Source organism: Coturnix japonica, chromosome 1, assembly GCF_001577835.2.
Source record: "Coturnix japonica isolate 7356 chromosome 1, Coturnix japonica 2.1, whole genome shotgun sequence".
In the NCBI taxonomy this organism is placed as follows: domain Eukaryota; kingdom Metazoa; phylum Chordata; class Aves; order Galliformes; family Phasianidae; genus Coturnix; species Coturnix japonica.
The window spans coordinates 52,428,321-52,448,748 of record NC_029516.1 but is presented as its reverse complement, the minus strand read 5'-3'; the positions used below and the strand labels follow the sequence as shown (position 1 = coordinate 52,448,748).

Sequence of the window (20,428 nt, the reverse complement as noted above, 5' to 3'; positions counted from 1 at the left end):
GGTGCTCTTCAACATCTTTATCAACAACATAGACAGTGGGATTGAGTGTACCCTCAGCAAGTGGCAGCTGATGGCAACAGGCTAAGTGGCACATTTGACACAATAGAAGGGAAGAACACCATCCAAAGGGATCTAAATACACTTGAAAAGTGGGCACGTGAAAATCTGATGAGGTTTAACAAGGTCAAAAACAAGGTGTTGCACTGGGGTCAAGACAATCCAAGGCGTGAGTACAGGCTGGGAGAAGAACTTACTGAGAGCAGCCCTGTGGAAAAGGATGTGGGGATCTTGATGGACAAGAAGCTGGACATGAGCCAGCAGTAAGTGCCTGTAGTCCAGAAGGCCAACTGTATCCTGGGCTGCATCAGAAGAGGAATAGCCAGCAAAGTGAGGGAAGGGATTGTCCCCTTCTGCTCTGCTCTCATGAGGCCCTGACTGGAGTACTGTGTCCAAGTCTGGGGTCCCCAGTACCTCAGAAAGGATGTGGAGTTGCTGGAGTGGGTCCAGAGGAGAGCCACAAAGATGCTGGAGCACCTCTCCTACACAGAAAGCCTGAGGGAATTGGGCTTGTTTAGCTTGGAGAAGAGAAGGTTCTGGGTAGACCTCATTGTGGCCTTCCAGTATTTGAAGTATTTGAAGGGAGCTTACAAGCAGGAGGGAGACCAATTTTTTACACAGTCTGATAGTGATAGGACAAGAGGAATGACTTTAAACTAAAAGAAGGGAGGTTTAGGCTAAATTTTACAATTTCACTTCTATTTCTGTTTGTTTGTCTGTTTTCCTCGGTAAAAATACAAGGCAGAAAGGCCAGAAAGAGGAGGAGGGAGGCAGGAGAACAGGAAAAAACTGAGAAGGAAAGAAACAAACAAACAAACAAAAAAAAAGACAAAAGGAAGAAGAAAATTCAAGGCATTTTGTGTTCTTTTATTTAAAAAAAAAAAAAAAAAAAAAAAAAGGGTTTTCCTGATGTTCCTTGCTGGAGTCAGTTCGTTTCTAATGAAAAATAAAACAGCCACCCCCCCCAGAAAGGTGAAAAAAAAAGCCTGGCAATTAGGTGCTTAACAGACGTCTTCCTTCGCTTCTATATACAGTACCTCTTCTCTGACTGGAAGGAGCAGCAGGGAATGAACATTTGGTCACTTCCCTTGGATTTCAGCTTCAAATGCACTGTTTTGACGTCTTATCAACAACTACATGAAAACAAAATCACTCCCTCCTTTCCATACCATCCCTTCTAATGGTACGTATGCACCGTTGTGGCTTTTCTTCAGTCAGACACTCAACTCTGACCACAGCATGGGCATCTTCCAGAGGCTGATAAAGACCTCTCAGATGCTTAGTATGTGTGCAGTAATGTCTGAGATACTTGTGTGAGTTCAACAAACCATTCAGTAGTTGATCTCTAACTATGTCGGCATGCAGGAGGGGTTATAGCAGCAAATAATTGTTGGTGGTATTTTCCCCTTCTACCCCAGCTGGGTATGCTTGGGTCACAAGACAACAAGGATCTCTCCCTTAAACTTCCTGCAGTTCTCTCAGTCCCATCCAAAGTGTCTGGATGAACTTCCTGATCCTGGAAATCCTGTAATTTCTTTCAGTGATGACAGCAATTCCTCCGCTGACTTTGTTAAAATAGGCTGCTACCTGACAGGGCCGTGACACTGCTATCAGATTATACATAAGCAACAGATAAACCAGTCCATACAGTGTTTATTTGCAGTCACACAGTTCCCACACCTGTGTTCAGAACTGCAAGGTGATTTGTTACTCTCTAGGAATTACTGCAGTGTTTTCAGACTACCTCAGGAAAACGAGTGGCCACACCGTCACCGCTTCTCTGGCAGCAAGATGCTATCGTACAGCTTAAAGGCATGGTAACAACACAAGAAGCCCTTGTTAACTGAATCTGGATGCTATGATACAGTCCTACTACTGAACTTGTGTTGATTGGAGAAAGCGTTATTTCCTCCTCAAAACCAATGCAACCATTGTGATGGTGGTTGCCACCAAAACCAGACCTTGTGTGCACAGCCCTCCTTTGGGGCTGATGGAGGGCACTCATGGACACCCAGGGCTGGTGTATTTACCAGATGACCAGGCTGAGCCACCATTGCATTGCCATGTGCCTTGGCCTTGCAATGTTGGCCACCAGGAGCTGTTGTTCCAGCCACAAATAGGGACCTGCTGTAGAGAGCAGCTCACTCTGCTTAACTGTGAGCAGTTACTGCTACCCGGGAAAAATACCAAAATGTTTACTGTGAGGCAGGGCTGCAAGAGTCTGGATTCTAAGCTCTTCCCAAAACCATTGCAGCAACTCAACATTTAGCTCCTTAATAAATAAGATAAAATAAATGGTGCCTTCTGTGGTGCTGCAGTCCTTCATAGTGAAGAGGAACGAGGCTTGCCAGCTGTCTCTACCTTCTATGGCAAATCATCTCCGATGAAATGAAAATGCCCCAGAGAGGTACAAATTCTGATGTTTGACTTTCAGCATTCATTTCACCAACAATTTTTAGATTTTAAAGGAAAGGAAATTAAATGGGGGAAAAAAATTCCCCCATGCTAATTCACCAGTTAAACTCACATAAGACCGCAAAAGATAAGGTTCCCATAGCAATTGGAAAAGCTGCTGCACTGCACAGATGAGACCTGATTTCCCCACTTTCTTTCAGCGCTGGCAGTTTATCTCCACACAGCACGGGGATGAGCAATTACTTGGAAGGAGGAACAAGGGAAAGGAGCCTGTGGCACCTGCAATTCACTTTAATGGTAATTCTCCTGCGTGCTGCGATATGGCACTATTGCAAGGCAGACCCAAAGCCAGTGTGCGTTCCCTAGACTGTAGTAAATGGTCTGGGGAGATATTGCTGCTGGCTTTTGTGAAATCTCAATAGGCATTCAGGTAGGCTTTATCACTGAGTGTTTGGGCCACACATGTGACATAACTGCCTCTGCGAGACAGGGCTGTGTGGCTCCAAACGTCACATCCCCATGACATCCCTCCCAGCCATCACACTGCAATCACGACCACCCTGGCAACAGGGAATGTTTAATTTGACACAGTCTGCTGCCAATGAAGTCATCTTAGCTATTAATTATCCCTTTATCTCTTTTGAGCTTATGATTATTGTGCCCGATTGTTCCTGCCATGTCCCCTGAGCAGTTACTGGCAGCAGAGCGGAGGCAGCACAATCCTTCTCCCACTCTTGCCCCAAAGCTACTCTGAAGCACAGAAACAGGCCCATCAACTCCTTCATTAATTCCTCCATAAAATGCCCCAGCAGTGCAGTTAAATTTGTGGGCGTGCAGTCCCCAGGGTTCCATTCCTCTTTGCTGCGCTGCAGCTCATTTTTAACCAACCTGCTCTGGGACTTTGCCTTCACTCCGTGATTTCTCTGAGAGAATCACCAAAGATTCAGCTGTTTCACTGTGGGATTCTTGTTCACTGGCCAGTGTGGGTCTGACTGGGAGCATACATCTGGAATAGTTAGCCATCACCCCCTTTCCACCCAGAGCCTGCTGTGAGATCCAGCATCAATAGCTGTGTTTGCACCTTGTGCCCTGTCACTCTTCCTGTTCTGAAGCCATCACTACTAACACTGCAGCCTGCAATACCTTATTGGCAACCTGTCCCTTGGATGTAGGTGACATAGCAGTACACTTCCCTTTGTCATCCTCATGCTTCTTATGTACTTCTGAACCAACTCGTTTATTTCCTGTGCTAATATCCTGCCATTTGTGTCTTTGCATCCCTAACTTTGCTCCTGCACACCTCTAATCTCTGCTCTCTCTCACCACTGTGGTTTCCTTTCCTCCTCCCAACACAGATGGTGGGGTTTTTTTTTGTGTGTGTGTGTGGGGGGGGGGGGGGGAGGGTAGCTCTTTTTTTTTGTTACTATGCTTCATTTTTTGCATTTCTTTCCCTCTCCATCAGTGTCAGTTCTGAGGACCCCTCTGACAGCTGGCAGGAGTCAGGGGTGACCCACGTGAAGGAGAGAAGGGAAGAGTCCAGGAAAAGAAACCACTTCAGGAAGGAGAGAGCGAATCAAATCAGAGTATGAAGGCGATATCCTCAGTGCCTTAGAAATGGGTTTCCCTCTCTGTGATGCTGAGCATCTCCTGGACAGGAAGGGACTGTTCCTTGAGCTTCTGTTCGGACAGACTCACCACGTGCTTCCTGGGCTGCGGCAGATCCTCTGCTGGGGAAATCAGCAGCGTGAGCCGCTGTGGAGAGGAAGTCTTTGTTAATTAAGCTGATAAACAGACCGGCACCCAATAGTGATCTACAACCATTGCTGGGGGCAAAGGCATCTGTAGAGCTGATGCTCACAGCTTCATGCTCTTCTCTAGCTGGAAGGCTGTGGAAGAGAGAGATGCAGGGCAGGCCCAATTCAGCTGCTCACAGACAGTTATTCCATCCCTAGGCTCAGATTTATGCTGTGGTCTGACACCCTGACATACACAGCTCCACACAGATTTCTAGGTTGAAAGATGCTAGAGCTTCACCCCACAGATACTTTCTGTGGCCATAATAAAAACAGGGTAAAGTCTAATTACTCTTTTCCTTATGCCAAGTAGCCGTGCTTCCTGAAAAGTCTGATGGGGGCTGTGCAGCCTCCCGTATGTCCTGACTGACTGTTGGGAAGTGATGGGCACCTTCTGTCCTTATGGGAGGCAGGCTGGCAGGTGACATCTCCCTCAATGACATTCTCAGTCACTCACCAGAGTGACACAAGGGCCAGGGTGCTCCTGCCCACAGCTCCCCTCTGGTGTGCCATGTCCCAGCTCAGTCACATCTGTTGTTCTTTCACGGACTGTTCGGGCCACAGCACGCTCCTCCCTTACACAGCATACCACAGCAGAGCAGACAACTCATCCATGACTCGTTTGATTAATTTCAGTACTTCTGCTTGCTGTGAAATGCCTGCCAGGATGCAAGATTTCACTCATTTATTCAAAAGCATTTGCCCCATGATTTGTGAAACCAGCCTTGGCCTGAAGCTTCTCTGTGAGCAACTCACTGCAGGTTTTCAGTGCTTGGGACTTGAGCTGTCTTAATCAGACACATTAAGCAACAACATTTGTGTTTCTTGATCAGTCAAGTGGAGCAAGAGGAATCGGTTTTTTGCAGCAACTGATCATAATTGCCAGTTAAGAGCTCACTTTCAGTGAACAGCTTGCAATATTCAGTTAAAAGGCACTGTACCTGGAAGCAGCTGTGTCAGGAAATTAATTCATTACATTTATGGGGCGTGACTGGAAAAATGGAACAGGTATATTTTGAGAAATCTTGTTTACAAAACAGAAGCAAATATACCAGGAGATTTCATGCGGTTGGCTTTGATTCTCCCCTGAATCAGCCCAAGCTTGGCAGCTGGCTCCTTCTTGCATGCCACAAGCACCCATTTGGAAATTTCTTCATAATAATATAACTGAGAGCTCCTTGAAAATTACAGATAATATGACCTAAACCAGGGCAAATAGAAAACGCTACAGTCTGAAATTGGCTGTAGCAATTTCTTGGATGTGCTGTAAAATAAGCATTAGCATCACTTGCAGCAGCATTCTAGTCCAAGGACTCTTTGCAACAAGTGAGGCATTCTGCCTGTTCAGCAAGGAGGACATATAGGCAATCACTTCACAGACAGCCCTGAGTCCTCATAAAGGCATGTAAAGCCTCTGAGCTGTCAGGAGTCAGATGTAGTGTCAGCCATCCAGACCCTCTTCAAATTGGCCTTGGGATAGGAAAGGTGCAGGGCCGCTACCCATCTGGGTATTTCACTTGAAATTCTTCTGAGCCTGAGACCGGCATTAACCAGCTCTGACACAACTTCCTAGACTGTTGTCCCAGGATGAGGCCAAGAGGCCTACAGCTGGATGAGGACAGGCTCGGCCATAGTTGACCTTTGTAGGTCTGTGAGCATCTCCTCTTTAATAGTCATGTGCAGTTTCTTCAAAGAGAATAACACTCAACAGGACTAAAAGGGGACAAGGGTAAGGGACGTGAGAAAAATAAAGTAAAACAGATCTTGGTTTTGTATCTGATTTGCACTGGCACAAGTCACTAAAGGAAGAGAGGAAAAAGATGGTGTTATGCCATCTTTACTAACATCATCAGCATGTCAAACCAGTCATCATATGGCCTCAAAAAAGCACACACTGGGAGATTCTCTGCCATCCAGTGGAGCCAGCATTAGAGATGTTCTGCCATATCTGTCTACGCATTGCACCATGAATGGTGGCATGTCTCATGGAAAACCCTGGAGAGCTGATGATCAAACTGAAAGCTGTGCTGAGACACTCCAAACCCTACATGTTGACAACAATAGCTGTAGGGCATTCTGGGGAAAAGGCACTCACACTTCTCACTGCCTTCTCAAAGGAAAAATGTGTAATGTGTATCTTCCGCAGAGCCCTACCCAGGAGCTGCCATGAGGAAGCAGCAGCAATTCACCCAGTGACCACAATCTCAATACCTGCTTCAGGGATCCCTTGGTCCTCAGGAGGATGAAGATGACGTAGAGAGGAATGCAGACCATGGTGGAGAGTGCCATCAGCCAGCCCAGCATGTAGCCCCAGGGTGGGTACACATAAGAATTGTTGTATTTCAAGGGTGTGTACTTGATTAGGGAGAAAAAGAAGACAGCCTGGGGAACACAGAACACAAACATAGGCAGGGCATGGGGAGCAGACGGAGTTAAGCAGTCCAGCCCAGCACGTGCCAGCTAGGTGGCAATGAGTGTGCTGTTCTGCATGAGCTAGCATGGCCATTGCTCACTGCAGCAAGCAAGAGCTTAATGTATGCTGACTGCATGCATGGTTATCTCAGCCAGGTCCAGGCTTCTCTGCAGGCTCACTGTGGATTCAACCTAAGCAAAACTGGCAGCAGATTTGAAGGCCTGGGAACACAGAGACAGAACTTTAGTCATTTTGAGGTCAGAAACTTGCTGTCCTCCTCAGAAGCCTTCCAGAAGTACAGGCACAGATTCATCCATCTTGGGGGTCTCTAGCCACAGAACACTCAAATAATTTAGGCTGAATCAGACTTACTTTGAAAATTCCCCCAACATTCAATTCCTAGTGGACTCCAAGGACAGAGGAACAGAATTTTTATGTAAACTGCAGCTATATATCCTGCCTGTGTTCCCACTGATGTCAAAGGAAACAAATCACAAGATCAGATGCGGGATCAGAATTTGGCACAGAAAACTTGTAAATGTCAGTGAAGTAAGACTGGACATGAACTTGAAAGATGCAGGAACTTGCCTGTGGAAGATTTTTGTTGTTATTTTGTTTGTTTTGTTTTTAATACAGTTGTCTGAGAAGTTTTCAAAGTTTTCAGGCAAAAGATAAGGCTTTACAAAGGAATCAAGCTGCCACCTCAGCTATGGACAAACTTGCACTTCTCCGCAGGAGTTGGATGAAATGACAGTAGCACCTTGAAGACAAATCAGACTTTCCTACAGAGAATGTGGGGTCCCAGAATAATATGTTGTGTTGTCATAAAGGCACATACTTACCAAACACAGACCCGGGGTGAACACCAGCCAGCATATCTTGATCAAGGGCCATGGTCGATAACCAATCATGTCCTCAATGTTGTTGTAGAAGCGGTTGGCACCTTGGCCACCAGCCAGCACAGAGACAAAATCAGATGTGAGGAGGTAAGATCATTGCTGTTTCCTTCAATCACAACCCACATCAGATCCCATATTTCTTTATCCTCAGTGTTTCCTCCTAGCAAAAAACATGGCTACCCTAATAACAGCACATGACAGACTTTCCTGGTATCCAGAATGCTCATCTGTGTCTAAAAGCAGATGGAGGTTCTTAATTTAAGCCATAAATTTCCAGGAAGCTTGACATAAAATAAATAACCCATCCCTCAGACAGCAGCAGCTGCAAGTCAGAGAATGCAGCCCCTAGCATGGGGGATATTTGGTTTACAGGTCAACATGGGTTGCAGGTGGAGCACATGGAAATGTGTGAGCTCAGAGTGATGTAAGAAACGAAGGGAACACCAAATAAAACCCTCTCTTATTTACCAGCTTAACACATCAAAGAGTTTATGTCAAGAATCCAGACTGAACTGGGTGTTTCACCTGTCATGAAGAGCTTTCTTTCCACAGAATATTTTATTTTTGGCATAAAACCAAGAGACCTGGAAATCCAAAGTCTGCTGGAAAATAAGTCTTCCACCTGCAAGTATTGCTGTACTGTTCAATATAAGTTAATCTGAGGATACCTGCTCTCTTCCTTCTCTTGTTTTACGACTGGCCCACTGAACTGAAGTCTAAATTTGATGTTACACAACACAACACCATGGAAAGATCTGATGCCATGTTCAAGAAATATTCAGTGTGTTCAAGTTAATGACAGAATTTAAAAATAATTCAGCTTCTCTTACATAGCCAACAGTAGCCTACACCTGAATCACTAATGCACTAAGATCTTCCTAACTATGAGAGATACTAAATCAAACTTTCTCAGGTAAGATAGGGCAACAGTATCAGACAAAAAAAGCTGAAAATAACCTGCCCATAGAAAGGGTTACTGTATTTGTTTTATTGAAGTTTTATCTTAGTGTTTAGCTGATAAAGATTGGTTTCTGCCTTTAGGGTTGTTCATCCCATTGTGAACTCATTATCAGGGTTCTTATCTGCAAATGAGCTGAGACCTTCCTCCCTTGCATCTTGACACCAGAAGGCTGGGCAAAAGTTTATCCTAGAGAACTTGCTGCACTACCAAGTGCTTAGGGTTCAATGTGTTTTGTTGTGTTATGTTTTTCTGCCTAAGAACCAAGTCCCAAGATCTTATTTCCTTTGTGTGAATTCTACAAAAGCATATTAAGCGTGTTTTTCTTTTCTGTAATTCTTTGTGTTATTTTCTATATCCCATGACTAATGTTTGCAGGAAAGCTCCCTTAAAACCAGCTTTTGAAGCATTTAGGAAAGAAGGATGGGAAGGAGCACGTTCTTTGAATACCTCATGGTTCCCATCTTGAGTTGGCAAGTTAACAAGTAGCCTCCAGCAAAAACAAGCTGCGCATACCAAGGGACACACAGTCTTGTGGAGGAGCCCAGCCTACATCAGAAAACAGAACCCTAAAACTTCCAAGCTACAAATCCCATGAGGCTTCAGATAACACTTCTGAAAATATATTGGGGATGAAGGGGAGATAATATAAAAATATGTTCTGCCACAAAGCCAAAATCTTCCGTGGGGTGGAATAAAAAGGAGAGTGAGATAAATGATATGGCTGCAGCACAGTGCAGTCTCTTATATCGTACAGTGTTTCCACAGAAACACACCATGATGTCAGATGTAAGATGGATAAATTAATTCATGCTGACGGCTGAAGTCAGTTTCACTGCAAATTTTGGATCTAGGATCTAGTGGGAGACGTAGTGATTAAAGAAACACAAAGATTCCAGGCCAAAAGAAAGACACAACACACGTCTATTCTCTGTGAAGGAAACAACAGCATGGGTCCACCTGTCCCCATCCTTCTTCTCTGTAGTATTCCCATCAGGTCCTGTGTTTCCCTCCCGTGGCAAACAGTAGGGTGATGTGGTGAAACACAATGGACACTGACATGAACAGCCTCAGAAAGTACATGAATAGAAGCTTTTACATGTTCTGCATTTCACAGGATATGGAAAAGTAATCAAGCTAAAAATCAGTTCAGTCACTCAGCATTGGCTTTTTGTGCAGTTTAGAAGCTGAAGGATTTGTACAGTCCCCCTTCCTTCCCAGAATATTATAAGAATTGGATAGATTTCATGCAGGGAGTGCCTTAAAGACCTCACCAAAGAGACTGCTGTTGGAAAGAACAAGGAGGCTTATAGCTATCCCCAGTATCTCAAGACAAAGGAGTTGCTACACAAGATCAGGGCAGTTGTCCACACGTGCCAGTATCATACACTTTGAAAGCATATATTTTCAAAGATGCTACATCCTTTTCTGAAAAATCATTCTATTTTACTCCATAAATTCATGGGAATAATTTTCATATAAATCTAACTAGAGATTAGCTTACGTCCTTATGTCTTGTCCTTATGGAGCCCTTCTCAATCTAAGAAGCTTATAAAAACTGCCAGTAATGCCCAAACTGAAAGGCACAAAGATTTTTCTTCCATAGCCAGAAACAGCGAGTTTCACAGATGAAGTATATAGTCCAGGAAACATTTCTCAATATGTCCTGGTTTCAGCTGAGATAGAGTTAATTTTCTTCCTAGTGGCTGGTATAGTGCTGTGTTTTGGATTCTAGATGAGAATAATGATAATGTGCTGATGTTTTAGTTGTCACTGAGAAGTGCTGCACAGAGCCAACAGCATGTCTGCTTCTGGTGCTGCCCTGTAAGTAAGGGAATAGAGGAGGCAGAAGGAGCTGGGAGGGGACAGAACCAGGACAGCTGACCCAGACTGGCCAAAGGGATACCCTGTACCATGTGGTGTCATGCTGAACAACAAAATGGCTGAGAGGACAGCTGCTGCTCAGGGAATGGGTTGTGCATCGGTCATTGGGTGGTGAGAATTGCACTGTGTATCACTTGTTTTGTAGATAACTATTATTTATGTTCTCTTATTTTTCTGTCTGATTAAACTGCTTTTATCTCAACCTACAAGTTCAGTCTTTTTCCACTTCTGTCTCACATCCCCTGGGTGAGGAGAGAGGGTGATCAAACAGCTGCATGGTGCTCAGTTGTCTGCCAGTTTAAACCACAACACAGTGCAGCCTGTTTGAACTGTTAGTTTGGAGCCTATGACAAAACCCTCTCTTCTAAATCTTTTCTCTCAAACTGCATTTATTTGCATTCATCTGTACTGAATTTGATCCACAGGAAGCCAGTACATGATGACCTTGGTGCCAGGTCACAGCTCTGAGCTTGCATCTGCTCTCTTGCCATCCCAAACTTGCAATGCACACACCTGTGCCAAACCCATGCAAAATGCTGGCAGGACATTTGCTGGGGCACTGCAGGAACTGTGTGCCATTTGGGTACCAGGTGCTTTTAAAGAGCCTTTGCGATCCATAAATAACAATGTGAGGTTGCCTGTAGCAGGTGCATCCAAGAGGATAAAGCAAACCCAGCTAGTGCAGCCTGATGGGCAGGATCCAGCCAGGAGGAGCCTGCTGCTGCTGCTGGTAGACACATTGCATGTGAGCAAGAGAGGAAGATTTATACCAGCTCAACACAGATTCACCCTGCAGCCACCCACAGGTGCCTGCTGGCATCAGTTTGCTTTAGCTTTGTAAACAGTTCTAATGGTTTCAGCCCCAGCTCTCATGCAGTGATAGAGGCACACAATTTCTCCTGCAACAGCTTATCCTAATGTGCATGCTGTGACCACCTGAAAAACTGGAAAACATCACTCCCATACCATGTTTCTGTGGCATCATGCCACAACCCCAGTGCACAGGAAGAATTCCCACTTATATGAGGGCTGCGTTGCCAAAAATGGAATGGACACAGGTGGGAGAAGAAACCGAATCACCTCTGTCCCTCCCTGCAGCAAACAGGGTTGGCAGGTGGGATGCTGTGAAGTCCTTGTGCAGGCAGAGAGCAGTACGTGAGGAAAGCCTTAGATCTGAGCAAGAGCATCTGCCTGTCAGCAGAGGGAAGCTGCCAAATGGTGGGCGGCTGGCGTATGTGCTGGGAGAGGGGAAACTCAGTGCGTATATTTGTGTTAGTGAAAACGCTGTAATTCTTCACAGTGTAAGCAAGTGGCTTGGTCCTGCCAAATCTGAGGCTGAGAAAAAAGCAGTAGTTGGCACTAGGCACATCTTTTCCACTAAGATGGCCTGTCTCAGCCTCTTGACTGCATTTCAGCCCAGAATCAGACCCGTGGAGTGGCTATTTGCCACGAGGAGCAGAGCATGAGGAGGGAAGAATGGGCAAACTGTAATGTAAATTTAATGTAGCTCAGGGTGGTGATAGTGAAGGCCTGTTACGCATGGATGGAAATCTCCTTCTGCTTAGAAGTCTCACAGGGAACTTGCAGAAGTTGATTAAATTCATATCTGGCCAAGGTCTGGCACTGCAAGCTCTCAGATGAGTTTCCCTCCCAGGATAACTCTCTAGAATAAATCTCTCCTACAGACACACATTTCTTGCATCCCAGAAGGTTAAACACAAGCAGCAGAACCTGCTCCTGTTTCAGTAAGAGAGAAGTCCTTCCAGACTAGAAATTGGTTTGATTTGTTAAAATGAGTGTTTGGAGAACATAAGAACATCTTTATCAGCAAGTGCACTACAGCCATGGCAAATTCTGTAAAACCACACGTACCAAAGAAAGCAAATGGGGACTGACTGTTCTCCTATCACTTATCCTACTTCTGAAGTAAGGTCTGTGGGGCAGAAAAAGGAACTGGCAAGTGGCAGGTTCAAAACAAGCAAAAGACTGTGATTCCTCATACCACAACAGACCAAGCTGTGGAACTATTTGCTGTAGGGTTTTTTGGATGATAAATATATACCCTATATTCCTCCCTAAGCATCCACTGCTAGCCATCAAGAAAAAAAGAGGGGATATGAACAATGTTCATGCCTACAGTGTTTTCCTTAGGTTGATCAGGGCACACTGCCTGGTGCAGCAGATGCTGTTTTTGGGGATGCTCTCAGTTTGGTCTCATCTGGCATCTATATCACTCTGTGCTATCCTTGAACTGCCACGTCAAGAAACATGTGGATGTGGCATTGAGGGACATGGGTTAGTGGGCATGGTGGTGATGGGCTGATGGTTGGACTCTATGACCTTGGAGGTCTTTTCCAAGCTTAATGATTCCATGATTCTATTATGCCAAGGACAGAAAGCCTCTGCTCCATAACACACAAAACTAACCCCTTATCTTGGAAACCACCAGCCTCAACATGTACCTCAGTGAGGTGGACTGCAGCCTGTTGGGCTCAGTTGTTGCTCAGCAGGGCAGAGACCTTCCATGGGTTACCACAGGATTTTCTGCTTACTGCACACCAACAAGTAGCTGGTTTCCTTCTGGTAGTTCACTGAGCTCAGCCTAATTCTGCTCCTACGTGGTTTGGTTACAGTCCTCAATGAGTGCCAAGGCAGTCCCATCCATTTCTTTTGGGACTGCCATCACAGCCCATGAAAAATATAAAGCACGCATTATCACAGAAGTGGCACACAGCAAGTCTGTAACCCAGCACTTTACATGAAACAAACTGGCAGGATTAAACCACAGGCACAAGGTACAGACTGAAATAGAGTCTGACAAACAGCAGTCACTCCTCCGTAGCTGGTTTTCTAACCCATAGGAGGAGTGGAAAGAGCAGCAAAGTAACAGAAGATGAGGAAGCTTCAGAGATGGAAAAGTCATTTGTACTCTAAATGTGGAGCAGTTAAAAAAAATGTTGTGAGGAAACACACTGGAAACCAGACAAGAAAGAGAGTAATTGAAGCATTTCTTTGCTTCCTAAGGGAGCGGTGGATCTTTTCCATCCACCTTTTCTTTTCCACCCCCAGCCCTAGCCTTGAGAAGCAGCAGCACAGGTTTTTGTCCTCTACTTACCGTAAACCCATCCTACACAGATGACTTCAAAAATGGCCAGGAATATCAGACACGTGCCGCTAGCAGCATAGTAATCAAAGAGCTGGAAGATGTACATCCCACCCTGTAACAGAGGTAGAGAAGAGGGAGTCATGGCAGGTTTCTGTGTCCACCAGAGCACTTTGTTATACCAAATCTACAGAATTACTAAGTTCAGTTTCCCACAGTCAAAGCTCTCTTGATCACATCTTGCATAGCATCACATCAACACAATTCTCCTGCTTCTGGTCCAACAACAGGCTCTCTGTTGGCAAGGTGATGCTGCACTTATTACCCCATCCTTCCCTCCTGTCACCCTGCTTCTAATGCAAAGCAGCCAGCAAATGATCACTGCCATTAGAATAGCTTCTGAATATGCAGCTCAGCTTGTTTGAGCAAGGTGGTATTTGCATAAGGCAGCCTTATCAAGCTGCAGGGATGTCACTGTGGCTCCTAGCAGGTGCAGGAGCATCACACCATCAGCAACACTGGCTGAGAGACACCTGCTAATGCATTGGAAATGAAGGATAAACAAAAGCATTGAAGACAAGCCTGCTACTTCTAAGTGCTCCTCCAGAGCAGTCATGCGGGGCTTCTGGTGCCTGGTTGTAGCACAGCTCCACCTTTCTTACCTCAGTGATCAGCAGTAAGCCCAGCAGGTAGCACATCACTGCAATGGCCAGGATCAGCAGCTCCCGGCGTCCCTTCTTTCGAAACACTCCCGGGAACATGTCAATAATAGCTGTCACCATGCTTTCCACACAGACAAACTGCAGGAGAATAAAGGTCACAAAGCCCAATGTCTCCCCTTCCCCAAGAACATGCTCACTGTCCTTTTCTCCTCAAGACTTGGAGAGTTTTCCCAAGACAGCTAGGCCAGTGTGAAGAAGAACAACCAACAAGGTGAGGCAAGAGGGGACCTTGATTAGGGAACAAAGAGAAATAGAGGTTCAAAGGTTTAGGTGCTACATAGTAGAGCCTGAACAGAATGCCCTATTTGGCAGCCAAGCCAGGACACCCCCTCTACCCTTGAGCCAGTATACCAGGGTTTCACATTGCTCTGCTGGGTTTTCCCCCTGGAGTACTGGAAGGTAAGAGGTGGATGCAAGACCGTTCTCCCTTGCAGCTGGAGATGTGCTGGTACACCCTCACATGTATCCTCATACACGTGAGAATAAAGATGCAAAACAAAGATGTCACCACACATAGCCATTGGCCTCTCTTCAGCCCTGGCTGTGAGTACCCATGGTATGAAAGAGCTGTGGACAGTGTGGAGAATGTATTTGAGGAACCAGCAAAGCATATAGCCACCTAATCCTTTCCTACAGGCATGAGGAGGTGCTCAGAGTGGCAACAGGCACTTAGGAGTTGGAGAAGGAGGGTTAGTTTGCTGTACCTGGCTGTCCAGTCCCAAGAAGATCAGCATGAGGAAGAAGAGGCAGGACCAAAGCTGAGACGCGGGCATCATTGTTACTGCTGTTGGGTATGCTATGAAAGCCAGGCCAGGACCTGCCAACAGACAGCAGCATGACCACATCTGAAAGCACTGGTCCTGCAGACCTCTCTGCAGACAGCACAGCAATGGAAGATGCAGATAACAGCTTGGGCTTTGCTTCAGAAAAGCCCCCCTCCCCAGACACCTCTGCTGGAAAAACCTACCTGATTCAGCCACTTCCGCAATGGGTACGCCCTGCTCTCGAGCCATGAAGCCCAGCACAGAGAAAATGGCAAAGCCAGCAACAAAGCTGGTGGCACTGTTCAGGAAGCAGAGCATAATGCAGTCCCTGCAGGAGGAGATGAGAGAGCACACTGTTTCCTTTTGCACAGTGGGCCCACTTAGGGTCACTTCTGTACTCAGCTTCCCCAAGCACCGAATTGTGTGTCAATACTGCTCTTCAGCTCCCTCCATAGTAAGCATCAATTTGCTACGGAGAAGTGCAGGTATGCAGTGCTATCTAGAGCTATTTCGACAGTGCAAGGCACATAAGATATTAGAGGAAAGTGTCAACACGCTGCTCCATTGGTGACGGATACATTGTGGAGTGCCGTGGGAAAGTATAAATTGCCTGGCCAGCAGCCACAGCAGCACCTCTTTGAGAAGGGCAGAAGAGATGACTGATGTCTCCAGAGCACCGTAAAATTTTCCCATCTGTGCTGGAGCAATACTGGAAGTAATAACAGAGCCTCATCTCCACAGGACTTTGAGGAATGTGTCAGAAATGGTCTTGATGGCTTTACTGAGCTTCATGTCAGGCCATGGAGAAAATAGAGCTGTAATTCAAGGGCAAGGAAGAGGCTAGATAGACTTGATTAATATCCTTGATAGGATCAAAATGCCATTGGCAATACATTACCCTACTCTTAGTGAAGAACTAGAGACAGGGGGCCCAGCCATCATCAGCTTTGTAACACTTCCCCTACCTAGAAGTGATAGCAGAGCTAGCCATGCAGCCCCTGGTCACTCACCCCATCAAAACAGCCTGTGGTATCATCACAGTGGCTGGCCATACTCCACATCTATTCCTCCTCCATTCCCTCCAATTCCCAAGTTGACTCATGCAAGAAGGGGCTGCTAAAACACTTCTCTGGAGCTCCTGAGTTGCCCTAGCCAATCTCAATCCCTGTGCTGAGTCCATCCCAAACTATGAACATGCCCTTATCCTTTAAAATAGCACTGCCCACAGGTCTCCCTTCATCAGGCACAGCCCTGTGCTATTTGTCTCTAAGCAAATTTCCAGAAGAATGCAAGGAGCCTGGGCTCCTCTTACCTGTAACAGTTGTTGGTATAGTTATTGTAGCTGCCCAGGGCTGTCAGGCACCCAAGGCATATCGCGTAAGAGAAGAGAATCTGTGTGCCTGCATCCATCCAGACCTGGAAAAGAGAATGTCGGTAGTCTTCAGACGTGGCAGCAAAATAAACAAGTGTCTGTGCTCTGCCCAGCAAACACCCCTCCATCAGAGCTGAACAAACTATGTGGGATAGAGGGGCACAAAGGATGCAGAAACTGGAATATATTTCTGGGAAACTGAACTATCAGATGAAAAGACCTCTAGGCTCCTGTGAGGACCATGTTTGCACATCAGTCTGACGCCAGGGCATTGGCCATTGCTGAGTGGGCTCCTTCCTCTCTGCTCCATTCCTCTTCCCCATGAATGGTGCCTTGGTCTCCCAGAGAGCTTCAGGGTGAACTCCAGCACTGCTTCCACTCCCTGTCAGAGACTGAGGGTAACAGGCAGGAGGGAACACAGCCCTCTTTCTGCCTGTCTGTACACTCCCCCTCATTCTCTTTTTCCTCTAAGCAGCAGCAAACAGCCAGGCACACAAGATTTGACAGCCTGCAGACAACCTCAGCCTTTGCACTGCTGCTCAGACCCACAGCTTTGCACCCAAGATTTGCTCTCTTTAAAATCAATCGCAGGATTCCTTACTCCTGCTACGCTGCCATGCTGCAGCCTGGAAAGACCACATCGGCTTTGTTTAGGCTATAAAAGATTGGGAGCTTTTCAGTGAATAAGCTCTGGTCACAAATAAAATGCACTCAGCCTCCATTGCTCCCTCCCCTCCCTCCCCCCCTTCCATTATTTATTTCAATATTAAAATGCCATTTATGTTCGGCTGGCTCTTGCATTCGGCACACCACAGATTTTGTATTGACAACACATAATTGTGTCTGAAAGCCATTTGGGGGAAGAGAGTGTGTTTGGCAGCTGGTTTGGGAGCAGTTGGGGCTGCAGCCATCTGGGAAGATGCGGGAGGTAAGCTGAGGCTGTGGGCTAAGCATATTGCTTGGCTGCCTCCACAAAAAGATTTAGCAGCAGAATAATTAGCAGCAGCGTCATTTAAATACCCTCCTTGGAGCTGGGGAGCTGCATTAGTGCCCTGGAGGAATGGCACGTGCAGCCTGAACATGCTGCTGAGCCCACTGGGGAAGGAAGGAGACCTACTGTGATGAAGAGGTGTTGGGGTCTTTGGGACGGGGGTCCTAAGTGCTGCCCACCTGGATAGGGGGAGAGACCTGACTGCATGTTGGGATGTGCACTGATGGCATGCGGTTGGTCCCAGGCAAACAAAGCTCTAAGTGGGCCTGAAGAAATGGAAAGTAGTAGATTGCTTCCCCTCCACCTTTCCTTAATTATTTGTATTTAAGACCCAGCAAAACCATCTGCTGCATGCTGAATATTTCATGTGCTCCTCTGATTTTGCTGAGCCCGTGAGTAGCAATGACCTAATATACCCATATGCTGCAGATGTGAGCAGAGAATTTGCCCAATGTGGGGACCAGGCCCCGCTCACCCTGTAACAAGGTCCTCCCAATCTGAAGGCCTCCCATCAGAGCAGGAAGCCAAAACATCACCTGCTCCACTCACCTGCGGGTCTGCTAGCCTGGAGACATCTGGCTTCAGGTAGAAGACGATCCCCTCAGCAGCACCTGGCAGTGTGACTCCCCGCACCAGCAGGATGACCAGCATGACATATGGGAAGGTGGCAGTGAAGTACACAACCTGCAGGGAAACCAGAGAGGGTCGGCAGGGAGTGCAGGCATTACTTTGTCCCAGCTGCAGCACTGACCCAGCAGATGTCCCTGGACCCTCTCTCTGGCCATGGCCACTACAGCTAACATGGATGTGGAATGGGAAAGGGATTAATCAAGGCTACATCTAAGCAGTGATTTTGTTAGTCTACGCTCTGTTCCTCACCCAAGGCTGTGCCACTGGTTGCTCTTGCTATTTTCTCTTTCCAGTCAGCGTCATTTCCCTGCTCTCAAGCTGTTCTCTTCATCTTTCTAGAGCTGCAAAAGACACCTACGTCTCTTCCTGTCACTGAGTCTTAATGAGGAGTTATTAAAATTGTCCCATTCCCAGCAAGGGGTTTCCAAATTAAGCAGCAACTTTTGCTGCCCAATTTGACACTGCACTTCCAGGGCTGCTCCCTCATCCCTCCAGTGCCTCTGTGCTCATGGGTAAAAAATGGGGACACCAGGAGCCTAGAAGTCTGTCAAGAAAACATATACCACTGTTTCTGTAAAGCCTTCTTTTCACATCTCCCTGTGCGCAATGTAAACAAATGTTACAGTAGAATTAATCATCCTTAATCTATTGCCCAATATAACTTGTTGTTGTTGTTGTTTGCAAAATATCCATGAGTAATCCGCAACTTCTTAACATTTATTCACTACCACTATTCACTACCACCAAGTAAAATTAAGGCTTGTTTGCTGTACGGATTCAAAGTGAGGGGTCAAAAATGAAGTTGTTGCTGCCTGGTGATAATTGGTCAAATCAATCACGGTACTCAGTACTTCTGCTGCTCCCTGACTGAAAGAGAACAGGAGCATTTTTGGCACAAGAATGAAAATGTACCTTCAGAAATCACTTCTGGGGAACATCTGTACAGATCAACTGATTGCATCAGAAAAGGAAAGATTGAAAGTGGGCAAGAGTGGGCAAAATGGATAAAAGAAAAAAGCTTTCAATGAAAATGGGTCATCGTGGGGTTATTTGAAATTATTTTCTTGAAGTTACCATTGTTTCTTTAAGTTCAGACTCCTTAAATGACAGAAGCATAAGCACAAGAGTCTGGAAGGTTTATCTGATTGGTGAAGCCTTTCAGTCAAGCACAGCCTTTGTTTACTCCGCGATGGGTAAACAAAATTATGCACATACCCAGAGTTTCTGGGACCTCCCTACTGCCTGTCCTAACGTGTAGCCAGGGTTGAAAAAGAAAGGAGCTGAGTTTTGCGACAGTGTTCCTGTAAATCTCAACACAACTACCTGCAGAGTGGACAACTGGTCTGTCTGGTTTGTGGACTGGGACAAGAAAACCCACCCTGTGTTACTCACCTGGACCATACACTTGACTAGGAAAAAGTAGGTCCTATATCTTAAACCTTGCAATGGGAAAATCTGTGATCCCAGGAAAAGCAAGACAGCTACTGCCTGCACTCGCTGAACTCTCACTTTCTGGGTTGACATTGCCAAACCCAACTTGATCCAAGATCAAGTGAACTTCTTCAGCCTTCTCTTACAATGCAGACTCCCTGCATCTGAGGAGCACTGGGCAAAGGAAAGTCTTGGTGGGAAGAGGGCTGAGAGCTGATGGGAACATGCAACAACTCATTTGCACTTCCATGTAGACCCAGACTCACAAGATCAGAGTAACTCTTGTGAAGGTGGCACTATGTTAACAAAGCAGTTCACATGGAGCATCAGAGATGGATAATTAAAAATCCCCTCTCCCCACAAATGTGGAATCTTGTTTTGCCTCCTTGAGAAGCAGTGAATGACAGGTCAGCACCAACAAGAGGCTCTGACAAGTAGAGCAAATTCTTGTCTTGTTGTGTTAAAACAGCGGTCCATTAAAATATGTTTTTAAGGCTGGAAGTGAGATTTGACAGTGAAACAAACAAAGGTCTGCAGTGCTACAGGGAACATTTGCCAATATTAGGGTTACTGATTTGGAAGAAGGTTGTTTCAAATAAATTGGCTCCCCTCTCTTTGTTGCTGGGACATCAACTGGATGCCCTTCTGTTAATAGCCTACCCATCTCATCACAGCCCCAGGGAGGAAGGATGCCCTGACCAAGCCAAGGCCATAGCAGAGTCCCTGACACCCACTCCAAGGCACACCACATTCATCCACCCCAGAATGGTATCCAGTCCACCTGACCTATGGGAACAACTTCAGGAGCAATGGCTCCAGTCTCAATAGCAGAAAGCACAAAGTGACCTGCTGAGCCAAAGACCACAGAACCACAGAGAGTACAAAAGGGTTCCGAAAGGATATCAAAAAGACATCTCTCCCACTTCAAGTATTTTGCAGGATAAAGAAGCAGGTGAAATTAGTGATCTGTTCTCTGAGACAGTTGCAGGCAGAAGC

General features: G+C 46.1%; 1 protein-coding gene across 3 annotated transcripts in view; it reads right to left on the bottom strand.

Annotated features, from left to right (window-relative positions):
* Positions 1-930: 930 nt before the first annotated feature.
* The window catches only part of SLC6A12 (solute carrier family 6 member 12), a 34,357-nt gene continuing 14,859 nt past the window's right edge, over positions 931-20,428 (bottom strand). For all 3 annotated transcript variants that reach the window (XM_015865817.2, XM_015865812.2, XM_015865803.1), the window contains 9 exons: positions 17,921-18,055; positions 16,321-16,424; positions 15,212-15,336; positions 14,949-15,061; positions 14,185-14,322; positions 13,535-13,637; positions 7,521-7,621; positions 6,477-6,647; positions 931-4,224 (listed from right to left, as the gene is read on the bottom strand). In XM_015865817.2, coding sequence (XP_015721303.1) covers positions 4,081-4,224; positions 6,477-6,647; positions 7,521-7,621; positions 13,535-13,637; positions 14,185-14,322; positions 14,949-15,061; positions 15,212-15,336; positions 16,321-16,424; positions 17,921-18,055 — 1,134 coding nt within the window. In that variant the 3' untranslated portion in view covers positions 931-4,080. The remainder of the gene's footprint in view (positions 4,225-6,476; positions 6,648-7,520; positions 7,622-13,534; positions 13,638-14,184; positions 14,323-14,948; positions 15,062-15,211; positions 15,337-16,320; positions 16,425-17,920; positions 18,056-20,428) is intronic.